Raw genomic sequence first — 24,547 nt, forward strand, 5'->3', positions numbered from 1 at the left:
GTTTTTCTTGTTCAAGAATGACTTTTATTAAGCCTACATTCCATTTTGTTGCTTGGGCACCATTCAAAGTATTCCAGCAAGAATGACTTTTTGAGTAGGCCTACGTTGCATTTTGCTGTCTGGGGTACCATTTCTACTACAGAGATAATCATGTGGAAAATAAATATGTATCCAGATATCCCATCAATACAGGTTTACCAATCAACTGTAAAAAGCTCCAAGGTTAAACTCAGTCTGTCTAGCATTGGTTCAAACAACCTACATGAAAACTCCTAACAAAACACATGCACCAAAATTACTTGGGACATCATTCCTACCATTTTGTGTTATCCATAAGTTATTCAAGCCATTCTCTTATTCAAGTAAAGCTGAATCACTTCGTTCTTTTAGCAAACATACTTAAAGTGAAAGAAGAAGGCAATAAAAGTTTGAACCCCAAAACCTTAACTTTTAAGACTGAATAAATAATGACATTTTTATTGTAATGAATGAGTTAAAATTACAACAATAAAGTTTCTTTCTTTGAATTACAAAAACTAATAACCCAATAATTGGTTGTATACTTGTATGCCACCCCAAGCATGGTCACCAACATCAATGAATTTCAAATTCTTCAACCTGCTTAAATGAATTCTATTCTCTTGCAGGCCTTACCCCATATCATTGGACCAATCAGTTATTGGTTATAGTAAAATGGTTAATACTGAAGCAAATTCATGGCTGGAAACTAGCGCAAACTCTTCTTCTTGGATTTGGGTGAATCTGAGGGAAGGAACGACTTCATTATAAGATCAGAGATTGACCATTTCAGCACAAAAGTCAGCCTTGGAAGAATGATAGACAGTAAGTCTACGTCTGCCATGGCCCTATGAGCTTTACCGGTTAATGGAATTTCAAAGCTTTGACGAAGGGCTTGCAATGAAATTGAAGTACTTTTTTCACCTGTAAATAAAATCAATACAAATTCCTTTGTCAAGTGTCAACACACATAAAAAAAAAATGTTTGTGTTTGCACTGAGAGAGAGAGAGAGAGAGATTGACCTTTAGATTTCATCATCTCACGTGCCAGAGTAAGCGTATCCACAAACAACCAATTTGAAGGAAACTCAGCTTTACAACGAGTAAATTCACTACGCAAAAAAGGCACGTCGAAACTGCGAGCATTATGAGCGGCCAACACTACATATCCCCCAGGTTTCTGACGGCTTCTTACAAACTGCAGTAAGATTGGTATCAGGTCCTCCATCCTACATTTAATTCACAAAACCAAAGTTAACTTGATTGTAATCAAGTCTGAACTTTACTGAACAACAATAAGTAAAATATGAGCACTAATAAGTTTAATGATACTCAATAACCTATCTAAATAAACAAGCAGTTTTCCAACCCTCATTAGCAACACACTACAGCCAGCGAACAGAGCCTGTCCTCAGGGTATCTCACATCATACTTAGGCCCAAAGTCCAAGCACTTCGCTTAACTGAAGCAAAGCTTGTTTACCTTTCAGATCAGGTGCTTTTTGAAGAGGCATAAATCATGCCTATATTGCTAAATATAATATATTAGTAGTTAAATTAAGAACTTGATCTTAAAGGAAATGACATGAACCATTAAAAAAAAAAAAAAAAAAACTTATCAAAAGACACGAACAAGGATAATTTACTATTCTTGTGTTTTTTGGTCTTAGCCTATAGGATACATTTTGATTAAACCTTATGCTTCATTCAAAGATATTAAATTTATGTATAAAAATGTTATATTTCAACTTTATATGACTAGATTATTATCACTTAGTCTATATATAAATTGCACAATTCATTTAAGGTAATAGGCAAAACATATTCCTGTTTTAATTTTATTAAACATTTTATGTTTTAGTTTACTATCAAGAGCACTTGTGCTTTGCGTCTGAGCATCAAAGGGCTATGCGGTGCTTGATGCTTTTATTATCAGTGCACAAGAGATTACAAACTTGAGAGACCTAAATGACAAGTTACCTACCCAATGAAATAGAAAACAAAAGCCAATGAGCTAATGGCATCTCCTTTCTTTATAGAAACAATGTGAAGGATGAAATCATGGGTTCAAGACTAAGCGAATGTGTATGTAACTTACCAATGAAAAAATAGCAATAAAATGCAAAGATTCAATCAACCATTGAAATCAACTTCAGATTAAGTCATCCACAGTTACTTAACCATTTAAAACTATAAGCAAGATCGTTTCCTAAAATTGTGGTAGGTTAAGTAAATCACACATGCACTCATGAGTATTGAACTTATAACCTCGTCATTTGGGCCAGAGCTTGTATTGGCTAAATAATTGCGGAACCATTTCTATTGTTATGGGTGTTCCTCAGCTGTTTAATGTCAGTTGTGATCTTCTTTTCTAACAAATAACAGGATCCATAATTCCAGGACTTAACAAGTTGAAACATTTATTGGCTAAACTAGAGAACAAAGCTTGACGGACATTTAAAGAAGAAAAATTCCTTGGAATTAGCCAAAGATTGGAGTAGAGCATAATACCCAATATAAAAAAACCTTATTATAAATAGCATAAATCCTCTTTAAAGCTTTCACTTTATCTAGATAGACAATTTGAGTTAGACTATATTTTCAGAATCAAAACATTTCCTCACTACATGCATGAATTTTTGACCTTCTTCATCATAATTCCATATTATTAAGTTACTTCAACAATGAATGTGCTCAATTCAGATTCCAGGCATTTCCATCATCCTATAGCTCTTCATATCCTTAAGTGCGCCATAACGTGTCCATGTCCAACAGACCAATTTACGAATCATCCAATGTTATCATTGTGTCATAGATCTTCCTTTACAATAATCAGAATGTGCTGATCATACAAACTATAAATTATGTCTAGTGAAGTCACAGCTTTACTACTATCAGAAGCATTATGCAGGAACTTGTGATAAAAAACAATTTGTTTGTGGGTCTTGGTCCTAACCATGAGTTCTTACCCTAATCATGTTTGAAAACAGAAATTTTCAGATAGGCATAAGATTATTTTAGACTTTGGAGTTTGAAGTACTTTCTATGTTTCCACTTTTACTTACCACCTTAGAATTTGGTATCAATTGATTACTCCAGGCATATATATGCTACTTCTGTATGCTTTCTAGACATGCAAATACAAACACACACATGATCCAAGGTTCCTTCAAAAACGTGAAAGCAAAGTATAACATCATAAAATTATTTTTTATAACATATACTGAGAAAATGAAAAGAAAACAAGAAACTTTGGAGTCATTTTATGACTAAAGAATTGAATAGCACATAATAAATTATATTCCATAATCACATCAATAAATGGTCCCAGGCACAGACAAGTGTAGAAGAGTTATTACAAAATTAAAATTAATTGCCCATATATATGACACAAAATAGAAGCTGTAACTTTTTATTTATTTATTTATTATTATTATTTTTAACTTCTTTAATGGGACTGCATATCAAACAATTAAAATATAGAATACCTTGGAACATCAGGTTTGTTGACCATACGGGTTGTAATGCCATGAACATGTGAATTTGGAACAAAGCGTTGAGGGTTTACTAGCGTCTGGAAAGTACTGTTTTCACCACCCTCAAGATCTCTAAGTGCAATCTCAATGATACGTTCATTCTCTCTGCTAAAACCAGTTGTCTCGATGTCAAAAACAATAACTGTCACAAGGCTAGCCAGTTCCTTATTCTCAGCAATCTTTTGTCGAATATCACAGTATTCAATATTTTGGAATTGACTAATTTCTGTCTTATTTACACTAAATGTATCACTTTTTGAAACCACTCCATCTAAAATTTCATGCCCAATGTTGCCTGGTTTGCTTTGCTGGGTGATTTTATTTCTTCCCTCTGCGTTTGTAAATACAGGTCTTTGAGTCCATTTCCTATTGTAACTTCTCTCAAGCCCATAGGTATTAGAACCAAGTAGCCTAAAGCTAGAACTGTTTTTGTCAGTCCTACTCAAACTGTGGAAGCTTTCCCTCCAAAAAGTAGCTAAGGTGGGGATTCCGCATCTAGGAACTTGCAAGATGGAAAAGCACATGGAACCTGTCCTCATCTTAACTCCAAAACTATAGAAGAGCAAGGTTCCTATACAGTTGTAGATTCCACATAACACAATCAATCAGCTTTGACCTGGGGAAGAAAAAAAATTGATAAGAGAAATATTGGAGGGAGAAAAAAAAGTTATCACACTGAATCAACTGCAAATTATCTACCACCTCAAGCATCAGTGCTGCATAATGAAATATTGCAGCTCACTAAACACGAACAATGTATATTAATGATAAACTATGAAATTCAAATTTAAGGGTCCAGTAGATCACTTGATTTTAGCATTCTTCCCAAAAAAAAAAATTCCAAATCTTCATTAAAGTAGAAGAGCCCAACAATGTGACATACATCATCCAATATACGAAGCCAATCAAGCTCTAAGATGCATACTATAAGCCAATTAACAATGTGTTTGTCACCAGACCAAACCACCTTTCAAACCCAAGAAAAACCAGAATAAAAGGCTTCCAATCAGACAAACCAAGGGTACCTCCCAAAAATGTACATAACTCTATAGTGGAGAAGTCACTAAGAAAGTCCTCACAAATTTCATTCACAATCATAAATTAATTCCACTTCTACCCTACCTTAATATAAAAACATAACTTAATGCTTATTCCAGTAGCAAAAGCCTAAAAAGGTGGACTCAATACCAGGGGTGGGGGAATACTATCAATGAAATTTTAAACTTTATCCCCAATAACATACCAACCCCTTCTCAGCAACATTTTCAAACCAACCTTAGTCACATAATGTGATTCAGAATCATCCAAAAGTGGAGGTAATCCATGCCTTAATCTTCTTAAGAACAATGAAAAACTCAAAATTACAACAAAATAAAATGCCCCATTTGATCAAATAAATCAAACTCATTGACCTGCATACAAATGGTATATAAAGTGATCAACTTTTATAGAACTAACTAAAATATAGACCAAAAAAAAACCCAGGACCTGAACTAAAAAATCCCAAGCATTCAAATTGCAATCACAAAAAAGAAAACAAAATAATATTATTGTTGAAAAAATTTAAAACTTTATCCCAAAAAAATACCAACCCATTATCAGCAACATTTTCAAATCAATCCTAGTCACAAAATGTGACCCAGAATCATCCAAACTAAAAGCCGCCCATGCTTAATTTTCTTAGGCACAATGAAATCCTCAAAATTACAACAAAATGAAACACCCCATTTGATCAAATAACTCATACTCATTAACCCACATATAATTGGCACATAAAGTGATCAACTTTGATAGAACTAACTAAATTTTTTAAAGAAAACCCAGTACTCTTTTCTGACACAGACAAACAGAAAAAAAGAATTTCTGCTAAAACAGTATTAGAAGCTGAGTTCAGTTTGATTTGGTTTCATTTCATAGAGCATAAAAAGACACAAAAATCAGTTCCAAGTTCATATTTTCTTTTTCTTTTTCTCAGTTCATTTTCTAAGTAACCAATAAGAGAGAGAGAGAGAGAGAGAGAGAGAGAGACATGCCTGGTAACTGTTAAGATTGAAACCCAAAAAACAAGCGGATTTGTATGAGATTTGAAATGTGATATTTTAGAGTGAAAAAGAGAGTTTCTTTCGGATGGCGTATGGAGAAGCGAGTTTTTGTGAAAGAAGCAACTGTGACTGTAAGAAAGCAATGTTGAGGAAAACCGTAAAATAAAATAAAATAATTTTAGTATTTTTCGAGTTTCAACTTCCAACCTAAACTTTCGGATCCATGAATGATGCCCCATCCGGGTTCAACTCCTCTCAGGTTTTGTACCTTACATTTTTTGATACTCTGTCCAATTCTCATGCCATATCAGCAAAGTCTATATGAAGTGGGTCCCAGAAAAGTGTAGTTCTCACTTCTTATCCTATTTATTTGGTTAATAAATCACTAATCCATGTGATGCACATGCAAATTATGTCACAACAGTGATTTGATCATGTCATGAATTAATTAGGATAATTTTGATAGACTCCAACGTTGGTGATTTTAACCTATTCTTAGTTTAGATTTTTAATGGTATCTCTAGTGTCTTTTGTGGCTATAATTTTTTTTTTAAAAAAATAAATAAGAAATAATTTCAGTTCATGATAATTATTCTTTTTCATCAAGTTAAGATATCAATTAATTTTTTGTATATCAAATCAATTTTTTATTAGTTGAGCTAATTGAAATCCCGTTAATGACTATTATACTTGATATATAGTTATTTTTCAATATGATAGGAATTAAAGACAATTTTAACAAATTGTTGCTATATGTGATCACCAAGTTGCCTTGCTAAAATAACAAAAACAAAAGTTTCTTGTAATGGAGCTTTATCTCAAATTTTATTTTATAGTATTAGAGCACTCGCATCAGCTTATATAATAGAAAAAATACCACATTTTATCCGACTTAAGCCCAAAATTCACCCACATTAGATTATGCAAAGTTATGTAAAAATACATGGTTGTTACAGTAGTCATGTAAATTTACACTAACACTACGCATTTTGCATTTAGTTTTTTTATTTTTTGTTTATGTATCTTGAAGACAATAGGAAAAAGAAAAAGAAAAAAAAGAATGGTAATTGTTATGTGAGAAGAAAGAGAAATGATTAAAAAAATGATGAATTTTTTTATTATTATAAAGAAATGTAATATAAAATAGATAATTTGACTAGGGTGTTTTGAAAAGTGAGTACATAAAATAGAAAAAAAGTATGTTCTTATATTAAAATAAACCAAAATTTTTGCACAAACTGATATAATAATCTTACTCTTAATATCAGATAATACTCTTGCTCTTAGTATTAGATAATGGAGTTCATAAGTATAGAGCTTGAAAAACATATTATTTTTTCAAGGAATCAATGAAGCATAGTAGACCACATGAAGATCAAGAGAAAGAAAATCTGATTGTCTAGTGGTTTCAATTTAATTCTTTGCATGCTGGGAATATTCTTGACCTTCCCAAATAAAAATTACATTAATTGACTAATTGCATGATATTTCAACTGTCACATGTCTGAGTACTATATATAATTTGAACAAATCCTTGTAATTATGTTCATTGGGCACAATGTCAATTGTTTCTTGCTCAAAAGAATTACTATTACAATAAGAATGATTACAATGCAATCCAAATGATGATGGTTACCTGTTTATTAGGCCACCATAATATATTGTCTTGAAATTAACAACACCATTAATTACGTAGATCTCTTTGGCTTTGGCACCAATTTTGGTATTGCACTAGCTAGTTGATAAAGTCAATAGTATGCTAGAACGTGAAGTTTTGCATATGCTCTACAAAGGGAAGCATTAGCATCTTGTGACTTTGATTATGCCTTGCTTGAGATAGTTGGGCACATAGGATCATAAGACAAATGCACTACAAGTAATATTTACCAAACTGCCAAGAAAGGAAGAAAATTATGCATGGTGTTTTTCTTTTTTTTTTGGAAGGAAACAGTTTTTCTTTCTCTCATTCCCCCATTCCGTTGTTTCCCCCACAATCACATTCACAATACAAGAACAATATGGGTTACTATCGAAAAATTCTATAGTCACAATTTTTTTAGGGGAATAATTATAAAAGTTTTCACAACCTTTTCTCAAAACTTGTTAATGTGGTAAGTTATTATCAGAACATTATTTTTTTTTTCTCATTAACTCACTATTAACATCATTTTTATGATACATCAATCACAAAAAACAACATCAATAATTATAAATTAAAAAAAATTATAAAATTTGTTTGGATCTTTTGATTTATCACATGTCAAACCCCTTCAATATAGAAGTTAGAAAGGGAGTTAAGTGCATATATAGAAATTAAGCCTTACATTGGCCATCATTGTTTAACCTTGAGAGTGAGAAACTATATGGGAGGAGTAGAGTGGGCTAAAAAACTATATGTGAGCCATCACTAATTTGAAACACCTTATTACAAATGTCCACGGGCCCAAACTTTGACCACCCTTTCTATAGTTGGGTGCCATGAAAGTTCAATATCAAGGACACATGATTTTTGGCTAGGAATGGCCTACAACTCTTATAAGTTAAAAACTCTTTCAATCTCCCTAAGCAAGATAAGGAAAATTTAGCAGTAGGCCCACATGAAATTTCCAAAGTACAAATTTAAGAAAATTCCACCTCAAAATTCATCATACGCAAGAGATAGAATTTTATGTGTGTATAACCTAGGTTTTTTTTTTTTTTTTTTTTAATCTATTTTTATGAACAAAAAAAAGGGCTCATATGGCATAGTATCATTGCCCTGGCCCACTTAAACCCAAATTCTATCTCATGGGACCACTGAAACTGCTTGGGGCTATCCATGTGGACACAACATTTTAAACTGAAGCGCCATGACTCGAACCACAACCCTCAAACTTGCAAGGGTGATGGTTTTAGGGACTGTCCCTACCATCAAGCTACCACCCTTCGGTGGTATAACCTAGTTAGAGATACATAACAAAATCTCATAAATAAATGAAAAAATAACATTTTAGTATGGACATGTTTAGAAAAAAATAAAAATAGAAAAAGGAAATGGTAGTAAGAAGTCATGACATGGATAAGTAAGATTAAAAAATATAAAAGATTAGATAAAAGAAAAAGAAAATTATATTACTTTAAGTTGTTGGCAAGCAAGAATATATTTCTTGCTTACTTGTGTTTTTGTTCTTTCTTGTTTCCTTTTCTCTTGAGTTGGAGAACGAAATTTTTTTTTTGATACCATAGGATACACTATATATAGTAGAAGTCATTAATGAGTTCTTCATGACCTTGGTTCTAACAATATTGAAATTGAGGGTAACTTGGAGGCTTCTCTAGGTGTGTTCCGAAGCCAAGATTGAATTCTTTTTACTGTATGTATTAATAGTTGCTTTTGCAAATTTGTTCATATATATGTGTGTTTTTCTATTATTATTCATAAATGGTAAGTTGCTATGCTTGCTTAAAATTTGTCATATAGATATTAAATGTAGTAAATTTCTATTGTACTTGGATTAACACTACATTTTTGTATCCTCAAACTATAGGCACATAAATTGAAAGTTATCATTATAAAAGGCTTTGCTCTTTCTTTTTTGTATCCTCAAACTACTATAGTCACTACTAAATTTTTTGTTGGAAGTTTTGTTTGAATGTCACTGTTATTTTGAGTTATAGTGACTGGTCTGACTTAATTGAAAAGTTGCATAATAGAGAACTAACCATATTAAACATGAAAGCAAATTTAGTTGATACATAGAATAAAAAAAAACTTGGATTTGGGTTAAATAGTTTTTGATGAATGGTAAGAAATGACATAAATAGAACAAAGTAAAAAAAAAAAAAAAAAACCTTTTTGAGTCTGAAGAATTGGGGGAATTTAAAGAAATGGTTGGAACTTTTCTTGTTAAAGTATTCTTGTAAGGACACAATTTGTAGCGACCCCAAAATGATATTGGGTTCGTACGTTTAAGGGCCCAAACAATATCATTTGTAGAGCGTGGGCTTGAAAGACTAGACCTGGGTCACCGAACAGCGGTTAGCCATGGTTTCTATGGAAATTTACATGAAGGTGAACCTGACGTGTCTAACAAGACCTTCTTCTGATGCGACATGAGTGGTTCCGGTCTTTAGACCTCGTCCGAGGAGCTTAGTGTTATTATTCTCCTTTTTTAAGACTTCATGGTCTGGGAGACCCCCCCCTCTTCAATTGGTTCTTTTTCCCATTTTATACTAACATTTACCCTCCTTCCAGTGTCCACGTGTAAGCTCCACTTTATGGGGTCGAGACTTGTCCTATCAGCTCATACCTAGAGTGGTTAGGGATGGTTGTAAAAGTTGAATAGCATGGTGAAGAGAATGGACCTGTCAGACGCAGAGTTCTTTGTTGTAGTATTGGCAGCTTTTTCACTTGGCCTGTTTCTGCACTAAGCTCGTCCTTTCCTTTAGGGCTCTATGGGGTGCCGAGCATAAGATCGTCCTCGGCCATATCCTTAGGCCTTTTTTGGACTTTCATTATGCGTCCTCGACAATAGTTCTCCTCGGCTCAAGCCTTGGGCCCTAATGTAAAGTGGGTCGGGGCCACAAATTCTCTAGCCCCACAATTCTTATTATTTATTCTTAACTTTTTAGGTGCATTTCCTTTAAATAAAAAAACAAGATACAATTTTAAAAATTACTCTCTGACTCAATACTTCTTTTAAGTTTAACATTGCCTTCCACTTTTGAGATTGCAAAAAAAAAAAAAAAAAAAACAAAAAAGCAATAATAAAATCTTTAACTAGAGGAAGTTACAGATTGTATTGTCTTTATCTTTACAAGAGATGAAGAAATCATCTATCATAGCAGTTTTTTGCCGCAACCATAAAAATATTTCGTCCCCACCAAAGCCTCTTAAACAGTCAAGCCCAAATCCAATTTTCATTCCAATCCAAACTTCTTTAGTTTCTTTCATTAGACACAAAAAATCAAACACCTCATGTGCAAATTAAATGCTGCTCTCACTCACGCCCAAATTCTGCACACACTCCTCCTTCATAAACGTTTGATCCCACCCAAAACAAGAAGCCTTCAATCTTTTCTTAAATTGAAAAAATCGGTGTTTCACACACCTATTTCTCTTTCTTTGTTTCTTTTCATCTATATAAATTTGGATTCAGCTTATTGGCCCTGTTGTATTGACTTACATTTTTATTTTTCTCTAAACAAATTGGATGTTATTTTGTTTGTGACTCTGTGCATGTCATACAAGAAGATGGAGCAACAACAGCAACTTCTACATTTTTGCGATTCAAAGCATCCCTTGGTCTACCATCCAGACTACAGAGGTGGAGCTACTTGTTGTGGGTGCCAAGAATCAGTTTATGGTCCTAGCTACTATTGTAGAGAATGCGAATGGTTGCCATACATACATCATAAATCATGTGCGGATGTACCCTTTGGGTTGGGCACCATCCTTTGCACCCATTACATCCTTTTATTCTTTTTGATGAAAAAACTGGTTATCTTTAGAAAGAAAACACTAGATGCCAAGTCTGTAATGAATCTCGTAAGGAATACAATTATTGTTACCGTTGCGACTTCAACCTTCACATGAAATGTGCTGTTTTGGAACTTGAAGCTGAATTCCACGATCACCCATTGACTCCCTTTTGGAGGTGAATCACGTTCACTTGCGACATTTGCAGCAAAGAAGGCAAGGGTGCTCCCAATATGTGTGTCCCATGTGGTTTTTGTATTCATAGAAGATGCGCTTCTTTCCCGCGCAGAGTCAAAGTTGTATGTCACAGACACCCCCTTCACCTCACCCATTCTTCTTTTGAACTCCGTGAATCCGACTCCCGATTTTGTCTACTCTATGTTCAAAAGGTGGACACGCGCTACGGGCTTTACTATTGCTCCAAATGCAATTTTGTTGCTTACCTCAATTGTGCTATAGATTGGAGAAACAGGGAGGACATAAATTTGCTGGAACTTAAAGATGAGGAGAACGAAGATGCAAAGCTCGATCAATCTGTTGAGTCAGCAGCAGCTTACAAAGTCAAAAATATCAAAGTGGGGGAGGACGGAACTGGAATAGCCACAGAAATTAAACACTTCAGTCATGAGCATGACTAAAAGCTCATTGATGAGGAGGTTCACAATAATGAAAAATGCAACGGATGTGTAAGAGCCATTTTCCCTCATTTTTTTAGTTGTGCCAATTGTAATTTCTTTCTTCATAAATCTTGTGCTAGTTTACTAATGAAAAAGCAACACCATCTTCATCAACACCCACTCACCGTCCAAAATTATTGGCATTGGTGTACTGCTTGTGACTAGTCAACAAATGGCTTCGTCTATTTTTGTGGGGCATGCTTTTTTAAACTTGATGTTCAATGTAGTTTGGTCCTAGAAATCCTTAGCCATGAAGGTCATAAGTATCACCTTATCCTCTCCTCTACAAGCTTTGAACAGAGTTGCAGTAATTGTGGTGATAGAAGAAATCTAGTATTTTGTTGTACCACTTGTGAATTTGCACTCGACTTTAAATGTGCGACACTACCACAAACCACAATGTACAAACAACATGAGCACCCCTTCATTCTTAGTTATATAGCTGAAGATGACTCCAGTAAAAATTACTGTGATATTTGTGAAGAAGAACGAAATCTAAACCATTGGTTCTACTACTGTGCAGATTGCACATATCCTGCACATCCCAAATGTATTCTCGAGAAAAATCCATATTGGAAGTAAGGAGGTGCTTAAACATTTGATTGTTACCGACACCCCTTACTTTTATTGAGGAAACTAAAGATCACTCTTCATGTCACAAATGTAGTCTTCCTTGCAAAGAGTTGCTCTATCAATGAGCCCCATGTAAATTTCTATATCCACTTTTATTTTGTATAGAAAGGACAAATGTGGTTTTAATTCTAATTTTTACATTTTTCTTTTGGGTTAAGCATTAATTTTTTTATTGTTCCAAGTGATTCTTTGATTTGGAGCAATCTGTTGTAGCAACATAGAAGAGATTACTTGGTTTTAGGAGTTGTACTTGTAAATTGAACCCTTCTGTTGCAAGGGCAACATATTAGAATCAAGAATTATTTATTGGTGGCACTATTTCTCCTTAAGATATATGTGTTGTAACTTGTTGCCATGTTATATCTAGTATGTTGTGTTTGGTATTCCTTAGCATGTATGGCTTGATATGGTACTGATATTTGGGTCTTGTTAATGAGATGCTGAGCAATATTACACATTGCATCTCTTAATTAACTTCCATTTCAGTCTTTATATTTTAGATCTCTCCTTTTAGAAAGCTTGTGATATTTGAGGTTTTTTTTATTATCTGAGTTGGGAAAGTTGTATCAGTTAGGTTTGATCCATGTCAAAACTGGTGTGGTTACCTTTAGTTTTATATTTTATATGCACTACTGATCCAATCAGTTCAGAAGCATATCTACTTATTAGGTACCATCCTTCATTTGTGACCACTTTGATGTATGTAGTGTATAGGTAGTTGCCAGGTACAGTTGCACAAATCCACATGCATTTTCACTTCTATAAACATTAACCATGAAAGCATGATCCCTATTTTATACAATTCATTGTAGACATACATTGCATTTGAATACCTTCTTAAGCAGATATCTGATTTTAAGTAGTATGACTAATGCTTCCCCATTAGCCTATTGTAGAAAGGAAAAATGTGGTTCTAATTTTAATATTTATATTTTCCTTTTGGGTTGAGCCTTAGTTTTTTTATTGTTTAATCTAGTGTGCTATTAAGGTTGTCCACTAGTTTAGTTCACCCATGGAAGCTGTGTCGCTGACCTCATTAGTGAAATTAATAAACAATCTTCAAATTCAACAACCTGATATGAGTTTCTCTCTCTTTCTCACTCGCCCTCTATTTTTGATTTATGATTTCCTTTGTTTTTGTTTTTGTTTTTTGGTGGAATTGAGATGGTTTGTGGCTGATTTGCTTTGGGTGGGTGCATTTGGGTGTTTTGAACAACATTTTAGCAGGTTGTGGGTGAATGAGTCATTGGGAGTTGGAACATTCCCTTATTGCTGATGATGTGACCATTGTGGGTCTGTTGGTGGTGTTTCAATTTGAGGTGTATCCTACCAATTTGACAAAAAGTCTTATAGACCTCAAGTCTCAAGTTGCAGCAATAATATACAACTAAGTAAAACTGATAACTATAAAAATTCCTTCTTTTTTTCTTTTTGGTAAATTTACCTATTATTTTGTTGCAATCATAATTATTAGTTATACCTAACGTATAAATTCTTTGAAGGTATATGAAATTTCCTAAAAGTATTTGTTAGTAAAAATGTGAGGCTGGACTTTTCTTCTAAAGACGTCTACTATTTTGCTTAAATAATGCATAATATACCAAAAATAACAACTTTCATGCATCCTAAGTTTGGAGAAATCCTCTTATATGGAGGTGCAGTTGTGGCAATCAAAAAAGCTCCTAGAATGAAGAAAATAAGTTTCAAAGACGTGAGACGGAAAGTTATGTTTAGTGATATGACATACTGTTTAATCTATCATTGTCTCTATATGGTATTTTTATAACTAGACATAACTAGTAGAATTCATTTGAGATTTTACATTGTGTTTACTCATGATGAAAACATGGAAGCCCACCAGTTGAAAAACATTTTGTAATTTATCATTGCTTTAATTTTTGCAAATGGTGATAGCATGCTATTGTGTAATCTTTTAGTTTTCCATTATATATCTGACTAGTGAGCTACCAAGGTGCCAACACTGAATGGATTCATTTTATAAACCCACTATGTTGCAACAATCCAAATTGAAATTAGAAATTGCTTCAATCAATGATTCCAGTTTTTCAAGTTTGATGTTTATGGATCACAATGATGGGTCATGGTCATACACTGTCCATTATCTGGTTATAAATGTTGGCACTTCTAAGAAGGTGGGTTTGTCTTTGATTGAAAAGTCAAAGATAAACGAGTTAGATGAACGATGGAAGAAGCAGGGGAAACAATATGATCATTATCACTTGAAGTGGAATGCTTTGAAGAGAGAATAGAAAAAGGACATATTGGATCTGAGTAATGGGGTTTATCAGAATAAGAATAATGGAGAACGAGAGCTATTCCTGTCTTAAGTGTTTTTGCTTGGTAGGTTCCTTTCAGTTGGATGCTATAATAGCTTAGATATTTCAAGGCCAGCTTTGTGGGAAAGAGTGGTAAAGATGGGTCGTAGTTTGATGGAAACCTTAAAGATAGAGGAGTTGGATAACAATACAAGAAAAAACAATGTTAAAAAATTCTTACTTGTCAATGAGTTATAGCTAAATTTTAGTAGCAGCCTGGTAGGTAGATATTTTTCTTGATGCTCCCATAATGAGGCATTCTTCCACAGCTCACTTATCATTTGGTTCCTCACGGACTTGCCCATGGACTTGATCACCAATTGCAGACCACAACATTTCCTAGCAATTGCTCTTGTAAAAATAGTAACATATTCTGGCTCAAACTATATCTTCTGCATTTTGCACAAACAAGTTCCATGCCTTTTCTTCATTCAAAAAATCTGCCATGACATCTTGATTTAGAGGTATGTTCCTTTTTGGTTTAAATGGTCTGTTGGCTATCAAAGATGATTTTATTGAGCTTATTTGTTTTGTTTTGTTTTTTTTTTTTTTTGGTACAAACGTGAACTTATTAGTATTGATTTGCTTAGTATGAGGTAAACATTTCAAATTGAATGAAGTGGATATATATTTTTTTCGTTATTATTAAGTGTTTTTTAAAGTGGTACTATAGTTATTTGACATATATAGTCCTTGAAATTTGATGCTATTAGCTAATATTAGCACAAGAATGCTGTTACACACTTTGTTGTTCGCCTGATTTCACACTTGACCTTTAGACCTTCATTTCAATTTAATCCTTGAAATTCAGAACCATTATGATTTTTTCCTGTGTTACTCGAAGTTTGTAATTGAAAAGGGTTTAAGATCCTCTCATGTTAGTTTATTTTTAATTACTTAGTATTTAGACTATGTCACAATCAAAGCACACATGCTATAAGATGCTACACTTAATTTATTTTTGGACCCTATCTTCCTCCCTTTTGTTTGCTTCCCAATTACTGTATTTAATTGAACTTCTTCAGGTAATGGCTTGGCTTCCTATGCCATGTCATCTTGTAGGTCACTATTCTGGACATTAGTAGACACAGACTTATCATTAGTCATGACAATTGACATTTTTGGATTGAGTGTTAGTTTGATCTGAATTTTACACTTGAGTGAAATATATACGTAATAAATGCCTTTTTTAGCCTGCTCATGGTTGTCCTTTATTTTAATTTTGGGCCATTATTTATAGTCTTTGAGAGATGGGATAGAGATTAAATTTTTTTTTTAGGAAATATTTTTTCTTTTATTTATTTATTTATAATTTTTGGGGGGTTTTCTCTTTTTGTAGTTAAATAACTTAAATCTCTATGTTGTGCTTTTATTTCTTCACTTTCTTGCTTATACACAATCAATACAAGCTCAAATTTTAATGCCATTGACTTATTAGGCATAGAGCAATTGTTACAAAAGACAACGAGAACATATTCTTGTAATAGATATGGAGTATTTTCTTTTTCTTAGAAGATCAAATGCCAAATGGCTACAAAGGTCTATATCTTGGTTAAAATCAACTAGTTACTACAATGTGGGGAAGGGATCTTGCACACCTGGACCTGGTGTTTGATGAAATGATTGTCTGCTTTGGCTCAACTTTGAAAACACTTAATTTTACTCCATTTAAAAGTTATTTTGTTTATTGTTTAGAATGACAAAAAATATGACGGGTGAATGAGAATCCTTTTTATAGTTGTGCAAAGTGTAGCTTCTTCATACATCTTGTGTTAAATTTACCTTGAAAAAAGCAACCCCCACTCACTCACCTCCCAAAGACACACTATACATGACTGATTGTATAACTGCAATCTGCCTGCAAAGGATAAGTACTGAAATGTCCAAGCATTTGTTCTTCTTGTTATTTTTTTTAAGGGCCTGCAATCATAATAGCTTAGCTTACCAGGGACTAGAGGCATAGCCAGATATCTAACTAGAAGACTACCCTCCTTAAAGTGAAGAGCATCCAAACTCTAGTTCTTTTGACCAACGGATACACTTGCATAAAGTACTTTACTTTTAGAGCATTAATCTCCAAGCCAAAAATCACTTTGAAGTCTTCCAAACACTTTTCACTTAAGTGGATTGGGAGTAGCTCAGCTCTTGTGAAAATCATTCAGTCATTTGCAAAACAAAGAATAATAAGCTGCATATTTTCATATCTGGGATGGAATTCAAAGTTCTTGTGACCAAGTATCCTCTTTTTTAGCATCTAGGTTAGGAACTCCATTGCTAGCACAAGAAAATAAGGGGATAATAGATCCCCTTGTCTCAACCCCTTAGCTCCTCATAAGTAAACAGCTAGTCCTCCATTTATAGCCACAGAGTACTTAGGAGTGGTAATACACTCCCTCACCCAAATTACATATCTGAAGGCACTAAAAAACACAAACCACCATTCCATTGAATCATAAGCTTTCCTAATGTCCACCTTGATGGTACACCTGACTTGGCCTTTTTCTCTATCGTAGTTCTTAATAATTTTATGAGCTAATAGCAGAGTTTCAGCTATATTCCTACCAGGTACAAAGGCAATTTGGTTGGGGGCTAGGGGCTAATAATATCATTCAAGCATGCTCTAAGTCTAGTAGCCAAGATCTTTGTGATTCACTTATAAATGATAATGTAACAAGAAATTGGCCTGCAAACCCCCCATGCTTAAAGGATTGATTACTTTAGGGACAAGAGTAACAATTGTTGCATTCATCTCATCAAGTAGCTTACTTGAATTGAAGAATGATTAGTTCGCATGGACATTTGACTGAATAACAGGCCAAACCTTTTTGAAAAAACAAGTTGTGAACCCATCAAGGCCAGGTGCAATCTCACCATACAAAGAAAGCATCTCCATACTTGAGACTACCCTATCAAATTTTCTGTCTGATCTGCTGCACTTTGGAAGTCTAAAACCTGTTGAAAGTTTCCCATATTTATTGAGACAGATACCCCTTAGAGGTTCCTAACAGATTTTAATAATAGTATCCCCATAGCTAATTGTTTTATCTGTTGAGGATCTATTATCCTATTCCCAAAGCATCCTTTAGAAAAAGTTTTTAGTATTGTTATCCTCTAACAGCTTGATGAAAGAATGTAGTATTGTTATCCTCTAAATTGAGCCAACTATTTCTAGATTTTTGTTTCATAAGAGCCTCCTTTGCTGCTATTCTTAGACAATTATACTCATGCAAGCATTCCATTTATAATATTTAAAACCTTGCTGTGTGAAGAGACTGCTTCAAATCTTGTTTGAAGAATGTCTTTGTTACATTACACTTCTAAAATTTCAAGGTAAAAAACATTTTCGGTGACTTACCTGTGTACTTGTGTTAAAAAAACCATGCTTTTTTTTATTTTTTGCTGGATTAATTTTTAAGCATTCCAGTACTGTCCAATTGTGTTATTAATTTTTTTTTTTTTAAATGATGCAATATGTTATGCCTATATCGATCATCTAACTTTGTCATCTTTTTTCCCTACCCAATTCTTATGTTCACATTTGTTTCAGTCTCCTGATGACTAAAATTTCCATACCTAGCATTATTTGCCATCATGAGACAGAGTGCTTGGCCTCTCTTGAGGTTCTCTACTTGCTTCTCGTCGTTTTTAAATGGCTTATATTCATTTTTCATTATATTTACTAGGTTTTGTCATAGGTTGATGTCCTTTCCGTCTTTCTCTAGCCATCTATCTAGGTTCTCATTTCTAAGTCCTTTATTACATATAAATGCAATGCAAGATCTTTGGAGGAAGTTTCCAGTTACTTGGGCCCTATTACCAAGGCATAATACCTTGCAGTTTAGCTTGACAAGAGACACTACAAAAGAACTTGGAATTGGAAAGTAAATAGTTGCTGAATAACTATAAGTGCGGTAGTAATGAGTTCCTACATGTCTATACTCTTTTGTATTTTGAGTATGTGAATCCTATTTAGAGTTGGTCTCTTACCCCATCTTTTTCCTATGTACTTGCAGTTTTGAAATTATGTATATCTTGTAGGCTTAGTATAGCAATCCCAAACACACCAAGCCTAAAAGCTTTTTAAAATGGATCATGGTTTAGTCAATGCCTATAAGTCATTTTCTTTTTCTTTATTAAATTAAGGAATAACAATAGAAACAAATGAAGAATTTTGAATCTGTAATGATTATGTAGGGAAGAAAGCCCATGGAGAGAAAGGGGGAGGGGTGGGGGGTGGTGTTTCCAAAATATACTTGATAGGGACACATGTCATCTTCCTTCATATTTGGAGTTGAAGCCTAAGGCTCCAAATATCTTTCAAACCAAACTTTTTTCTTTTAATACTGAATAACAGTAAGCATGACTGTTACAAGAAAGAGTATTAATGAAATGATGGGATTTGCAAAATATTATTATGGAAAAAATTATGTAGTACTTTTGCAAAATTTGCCTAAATTTAACTTGAACATAGTCTCCATCAAATATTCATCCATTTTTATATCAATGGCCTTACTTGAAAATGCGACAACAACAACGACAAAGCCTTAGTTTCAAAATTTTGAGGTCAGTTATTGATCTTCAATACATTAGCTACAGTTGGTTACATTTATTTTTTTCCTCCATTCTATTCTATCTAAAGTTATATTTTCTGTTACTTGTTTAATTGACATATCCCTTTTTTATTACTTCTACTAAACCAGACATGTAACTGTCTATGGGTGCCTAAAACATATTTTTGGTGAATACTGCCAGTGTGATAATTCTTTGATGGATTTTTTTATTTTTTTATGGCGGCTCTGCATTTGATAGAAAAAGAGGAATTGTAAGAACAAGTGTAAGGGCATCTTGGTAAAAAAATTTGATTAATGCACTGGATGAACTGCTGAAGGTATGTTTAGAGATTAGATGTGAGCATGGATGGAAATACAGACATGAAATATACAGAGGATTCATCAAATGTAGAAACTCTAAGCATTTTCTATTTCTTAGATCCTTATTTGAGTGGATTTCAACTTCAGGACAGTTTTCTATGTCTAATTTACTTGAGATGCTTTATCTTTGTATTATCGTGAATAGTTGTTGGTGTATCTCTTGTGTGCTTACCTTGTACATGGGTTGTGCCCTTGCTCTTTAATGAATCATTTACTTATAAGAAAAAGATTGGAATGGGAAAATCACTTGATGCCAGAACTTTTAAGTTGCTATGCTTGCTTAAAATTTGTCATATAGATATTAAATGTAGTAAATGTTATTGCACTTGGATTAATACCATATTTTTGTGAGCTATTACCAAAAAATAGTTTGGTTTATGTTACTATATTCTTGGATCCATGCTTTTATTTAATATCTATTTATAAGTTAATCACATGCAAAATTTCAAAATAATAAGTTACCATTTACCGTTAAAATCTATAAGGTTAGCCATTTAGCATATTTAAAATCTATAAGAGTTCTTTATAGATTTGTGAGTTTTTAATGCCTCACCTTGATATTCAAAAAGAATAATAGACCACCTTAATATTTGATAAGTATGATAGTTGTAGCAAATAAAATTATTCCAACTATGTGTTTAGCATACTATTATCATGAAAAAAAGGTATTGTGCAATATAACTTTTGTAAAAGTTATTTATGATCTAATTTGAATCTAAACTTCAAAAGTTATAATGGGAGAAGGGGAATTTGAACCGTAAATGTTATGAACATATTAAAGGGGCCAACCAGTAAAGCTACAAAACTCTTTGCTATCAAATAATCAAAAAAAGAAAAGAGAAAAAGTAATAACTATCGTTTGCAAACATTATTAAATCTTTTTATATTCCTATTTATTACACATGGGGAAGAGAGGATTTAAACCTAATTTCTTTTAATGAAGAACATCTAATAATACCCCTAAGTTACAAAACTTTGACAAAATATTAACAAATATAAAGATTAAAAGAGTGATAGATTGAGCATTCAAAAAAAAAAAAAAAAAAAGTAAAGAGAATGATCGAAAGACAAAAAGAGACACAAACATAGCCTTTATTCAATTAAGAATATACAAATACAATTATTACTAAATTTACTTGAAATGATAAAATTGAAAGTTATTATTCTTAAAGGCTTTGCTCTTTTCTTTTTATTTTTAGTATCTTCAAACTATAGTCACTACTAAATTTGTTGTTGGAAGTTTTGTTTGAATGCCATTGTTGTTTTGAGTTGTAGTGATTGACTTGACTTAAGTAAAAAGTTGCATAATAGAGAACTAACCATATCAAATATGAAAGCAAACTTAGCTGCACTCCCAACTTGATATATAGAACAATAAAAAATTTAGATTTGGGTTACAAAGTAAAAAAATAAAAAATAAAAAACCTTTTTAGTCTCATGAATTGGGGGAAGAATTAAAGACATGGTTGGAACTTTTGTTGTTAAAATTTTCTTATTATTTATTCTTAACATTTTAGGTGCATTTCCTCAAAATAAAAAAATTCATATATAAAAAATAAAAATAAAAAATTAGTCTCTATCTCCAGAGTTTTAAGTTTAGCATTGCCTTCCACTTTGGGATTGCCAAAAAAAAAAATTAATAATAATAATAATACCTTTAACTAGAGGAAGTTACAGATTGTATTGCCTATGTCTTTACCTGAGATGATTTTAACATCTTTCATAACAGTAGTTTTTTGACACAACCATAAAATTATTCATCTCCACCTGGGCCACAGTCATGCCTCTTAAACAATCAGGCCCAAATCCAATTTTCATTTAAAATCCACTGCTTTACTTGCTTCTTTAGACACAAAATCAAACACCTCACTCACGCCCAAATTCTGTACACACCCGTCCTTCTTAAACGTTTGTTCCCACCCAATGTGTGTGTCCCGAGCGGCGCGGTAGGGACACACACGTTGACTCACGTTTCCAAGTTTGCTTAATAGCTTGGGCTTGTTTTTGAGCCCATGAAAGAAATTGAGTCCATATTCCATTATATAAGCTAAGCAGCAATTTAGGTTAAAGTGTCTTTTAATTTTTGTTGAGAGAAAGGAAGCGGCGGCAGCCTATGATGTGGAGAAATGCGTATTTTCCAACTTGTTGTCTTCCCTTTTGTGTAAGGGTTTCATTTCATGTTCCTACTTGTTCTGTTAATACTACTTGTACAACTTCTGCTATTGCTAGTAGTTATAAAGTCGAAAACCCGGATCAGTTCATTAATTATGTGAGAATTCGATACAAAGAGTTTGATCATGGGTTAGTTCCGTTTGATAAACTGCTTCATATGAACATTTTGTCTGCAATTATAGATTTCGTTAGTTTATATTTTGCAATTGCACCAATGAAGTATTATTCGACCGTGATTACTTTGTATAAGGATTTGAATCTAAAATGTCCTCCTCAACTTGTCTTTTTCAAATGTGTAGATTAATTGCTTTTGCCATTTGAAATAGATTAGTCTTCAATTTTGGTTAGATTGTTGATGATATGCTTTGATTTGCAATATTATCATTGACAGTTTATGTAAGGACAGATTCAAAAAAGTAAAAGGATTTGGATTTTGAATCCAAGAAAATGATTTGGAAGTCAAGAAAAACAACTATTGGATTATGCATTTCTCTTGAAAAAGAATTTGGAAGCCAAGACAAAAAAAAATTAGAAACAAGCTGACAAAAAGAAGAATGAGAATGGATGGATATGCAAAGAAGAAATTATGATGCTAGTTGATGATAATTGTTTGTAAAATTGTAATAGAAATATTTAGTTTGATCTATAAAAGTGTTCATCTCTTATTTTTCAAGTTTCATGATATGTTCATCAATGGATATTGTAAGAAAAAGAATTAATGAGAAAATTAGTTAGTGCTCTTCCATGTGTATATATTCTGTATCTGTATGTGTTAAAAATACTTAGCATCTTCAAGATCCTCTTTATTTTTTCACCCAAATTTGAAAAATAAATCAACTTTTTTATTTTAACTATTTTCTTTTTTATACACATCCTCCAATGGCGTCTCTATTAATTCTTTACTTTATTAAGAAATTTTATTCTTATTATTATCATTTTTCTTTCAAAATCGTTCACTTATTATTATTCCTGCTGGTGGCTGAGAAACCTAGACCAAAATAGTTAAAATTCTCCCCCCACACCTTATATTCTTTAGGCGACTGGTTCAATCTACAACTGTATCCACATTCATATCCATTATAAAATTCTGTGTGTCTTACATGTAGCGTGTATCTTCAAATGGCACCTTAAACATAGCGTGTCTGCCTTGCATGTGTCTTCAACTGCGCTCTCAACTGCTTTATATCATAGCGCTCCAAGGTAGTACAATAGTAGCTATCAGTATGATGGTATTCACATTAACAAGGACAAACGAAATGTAGCAAACTTGAGTGTCAAATGCTACTTTCATGAAAGCAATACTCCATGTAGTCTCAAATTTCTCTGGTTATTGGATATGGAACATACCAACTCTTCCAAAAATTCAGCTTTTTGTTTGGAAATGCTTGCGGTGGGGGTTTAATTAGAGTTGGTAAAGGGAATTGTGCTCAAGGGTTATTCTAGAGCCATAGTACACACCATGCATAGTTACTGAGCTATGGGGAATGGGGTTTAAGAGATGGGCTAATCCATTGCTCTCATATGCACTTAGACGTAGGAAGCACGTACACTTCATTTAGGGTGTTAAACCAGTGTCGTATCTACCATTTTAGGTTATAAACTTATAATTTTTCAAAAATTGCTCGTGTCACCATATCGTACTCGTGTTTGTGTCTATGGCTCCTAGCTTTGAGGCTATAGAAATTGAGCTGGACGCACATGCAATTGTTTGTCTATTAAACAGTACCTCTGAATCCCTTGGTGAATTTGCTTCCATTGTTGGTGATTGCAAAGACTTAATTAGGAGCATCCAATAAATGTGCCGATTGCTCTGGACATGAGAGGAGTTAGAGAGGAAAAGGATTTTGTGACTTACGATTCTCCTCTGTTATTGCTTTATTTGGACAAACTTGGCATGTATTATGATAGGCACTATCTGTCTAATGTTCAGACTGTTTACTTCTTAATGTTATATCGTTTATAACCACAAAAAAAGAAAAAAAAAGAAAAAAGAAAAGAAAAAGGAATATATCAACACCATTGATCATGTAGATCTCTTTTGGCACCAATCTTTGTACAGCACTAGCTAGTTGATAAAGTCGGTGGTATAACTGTAATGACTAATGTGAAGTTTTGCATATCCCCTACAAAGGAAGCATCACATGTGATTATGCCTTGCTAGAGATAATAGGGCACGTAGGATCATGGAACTAATGCCACTACAAGTAAAGTTTTACCAAACTGCCTAGAAAGCAAGAATATTATTATGCATTATGTTATGAGAAAACACTATTTTAGTCCCTATATTTTAGGATTACTGTCAATTTAATCCATATATTTTGGTATTAATCAATTCGATCCTTTCTATTTTCAATTTAAAATTAATTTAGTCCTTACCATTAACTACTAACGAAAAAATATTTACATGGCAAACAATGTGCATAGTTGACACACGTGGTTGATAAAATAATATTTAATTGCGATTAAAAATACCACGTCATAAATTTTAAAAATAAAAATAAGTCACGTCATACAAATAAAATAAAACATTTGAAATGGTGAATTTTGTATATAAAAAAAAAATCCAGCTTTTCTTGCACTTTCTTGGCAACCAAACCCAACCTAAAAACACACAAGTCAAACCAAACAATTATCCATCACAGGTAAAAGATCCTACTAGACAGATCACATTAACTTCAAATCAAAATAAACCCCACCGTGAACCCAATTAACGTAATACCACCATCACAAATCAACCTAAGGAGG

General features: G+C 33.1%; 1 protein-coding gene and 1 long non-coding RNA gene across 2 annotated transcripts; one reads left to right on the plus strand and one right to left on the minus strand.

Moving 5' to 3' along the window:
• Window positions 1-448: 448 nt before the first annotated feature.
• LOC115979814 (exonuclease DPD1, chloroplastic/mitochondrial) lies at window positions 449-5,813 on the minus strand. The gene is made up of 4 exons (XM_031101869.1): window positions 5,587-5,813; window positions 3,506-4,169; window positions 1,042-1,247; window positions 449-942 (listed from the first exon to the last, which is right to left on the minus strand). The coding sequence occupies exons 2-4, from the start codon at window positions 4,090-4,092 to the stop codon at window positions 728-730; spliced, it is 1,008 nt and encodes a 335-aa protein (XP_030957729.1). The 5' UTR covers window positions 4,093-4,169; window positions 5,587-5,813; the 3' UTR covers window positions 449-727.
• A 15,661-nt stretch (window positions 5,814-21,474) lies between these two features.
• Window positions 21,475-22,479, plus strand: LOC115981962. Its single transcript, XR_004089489.1, has 2 exons — window positions 21,475-21,791; window positions 22,194-22,479. It is a non-coding gene; the product is annotated as an uncharacterized LOC115981962 (long non-coding RNA).
• The last annotated feature ends 2,068 nt before the right edge of the window (window positions 22,480-24,547 follow it).

Source organism: Quercus lobata, chromosome 3 (assembly GCF_001633185.2).
Source record: "Quercus lobata isolate SW786 chromosome 3, ValleyOak3.0 Primary Assembly, whole genome shotgun sequence".
Lineage (NCBI taxonomy): Eukaryota > Viridiplantae > Streptophyta > Magnoliopsida > Fagales > Fagaceae > Quercus > Quercus lobata.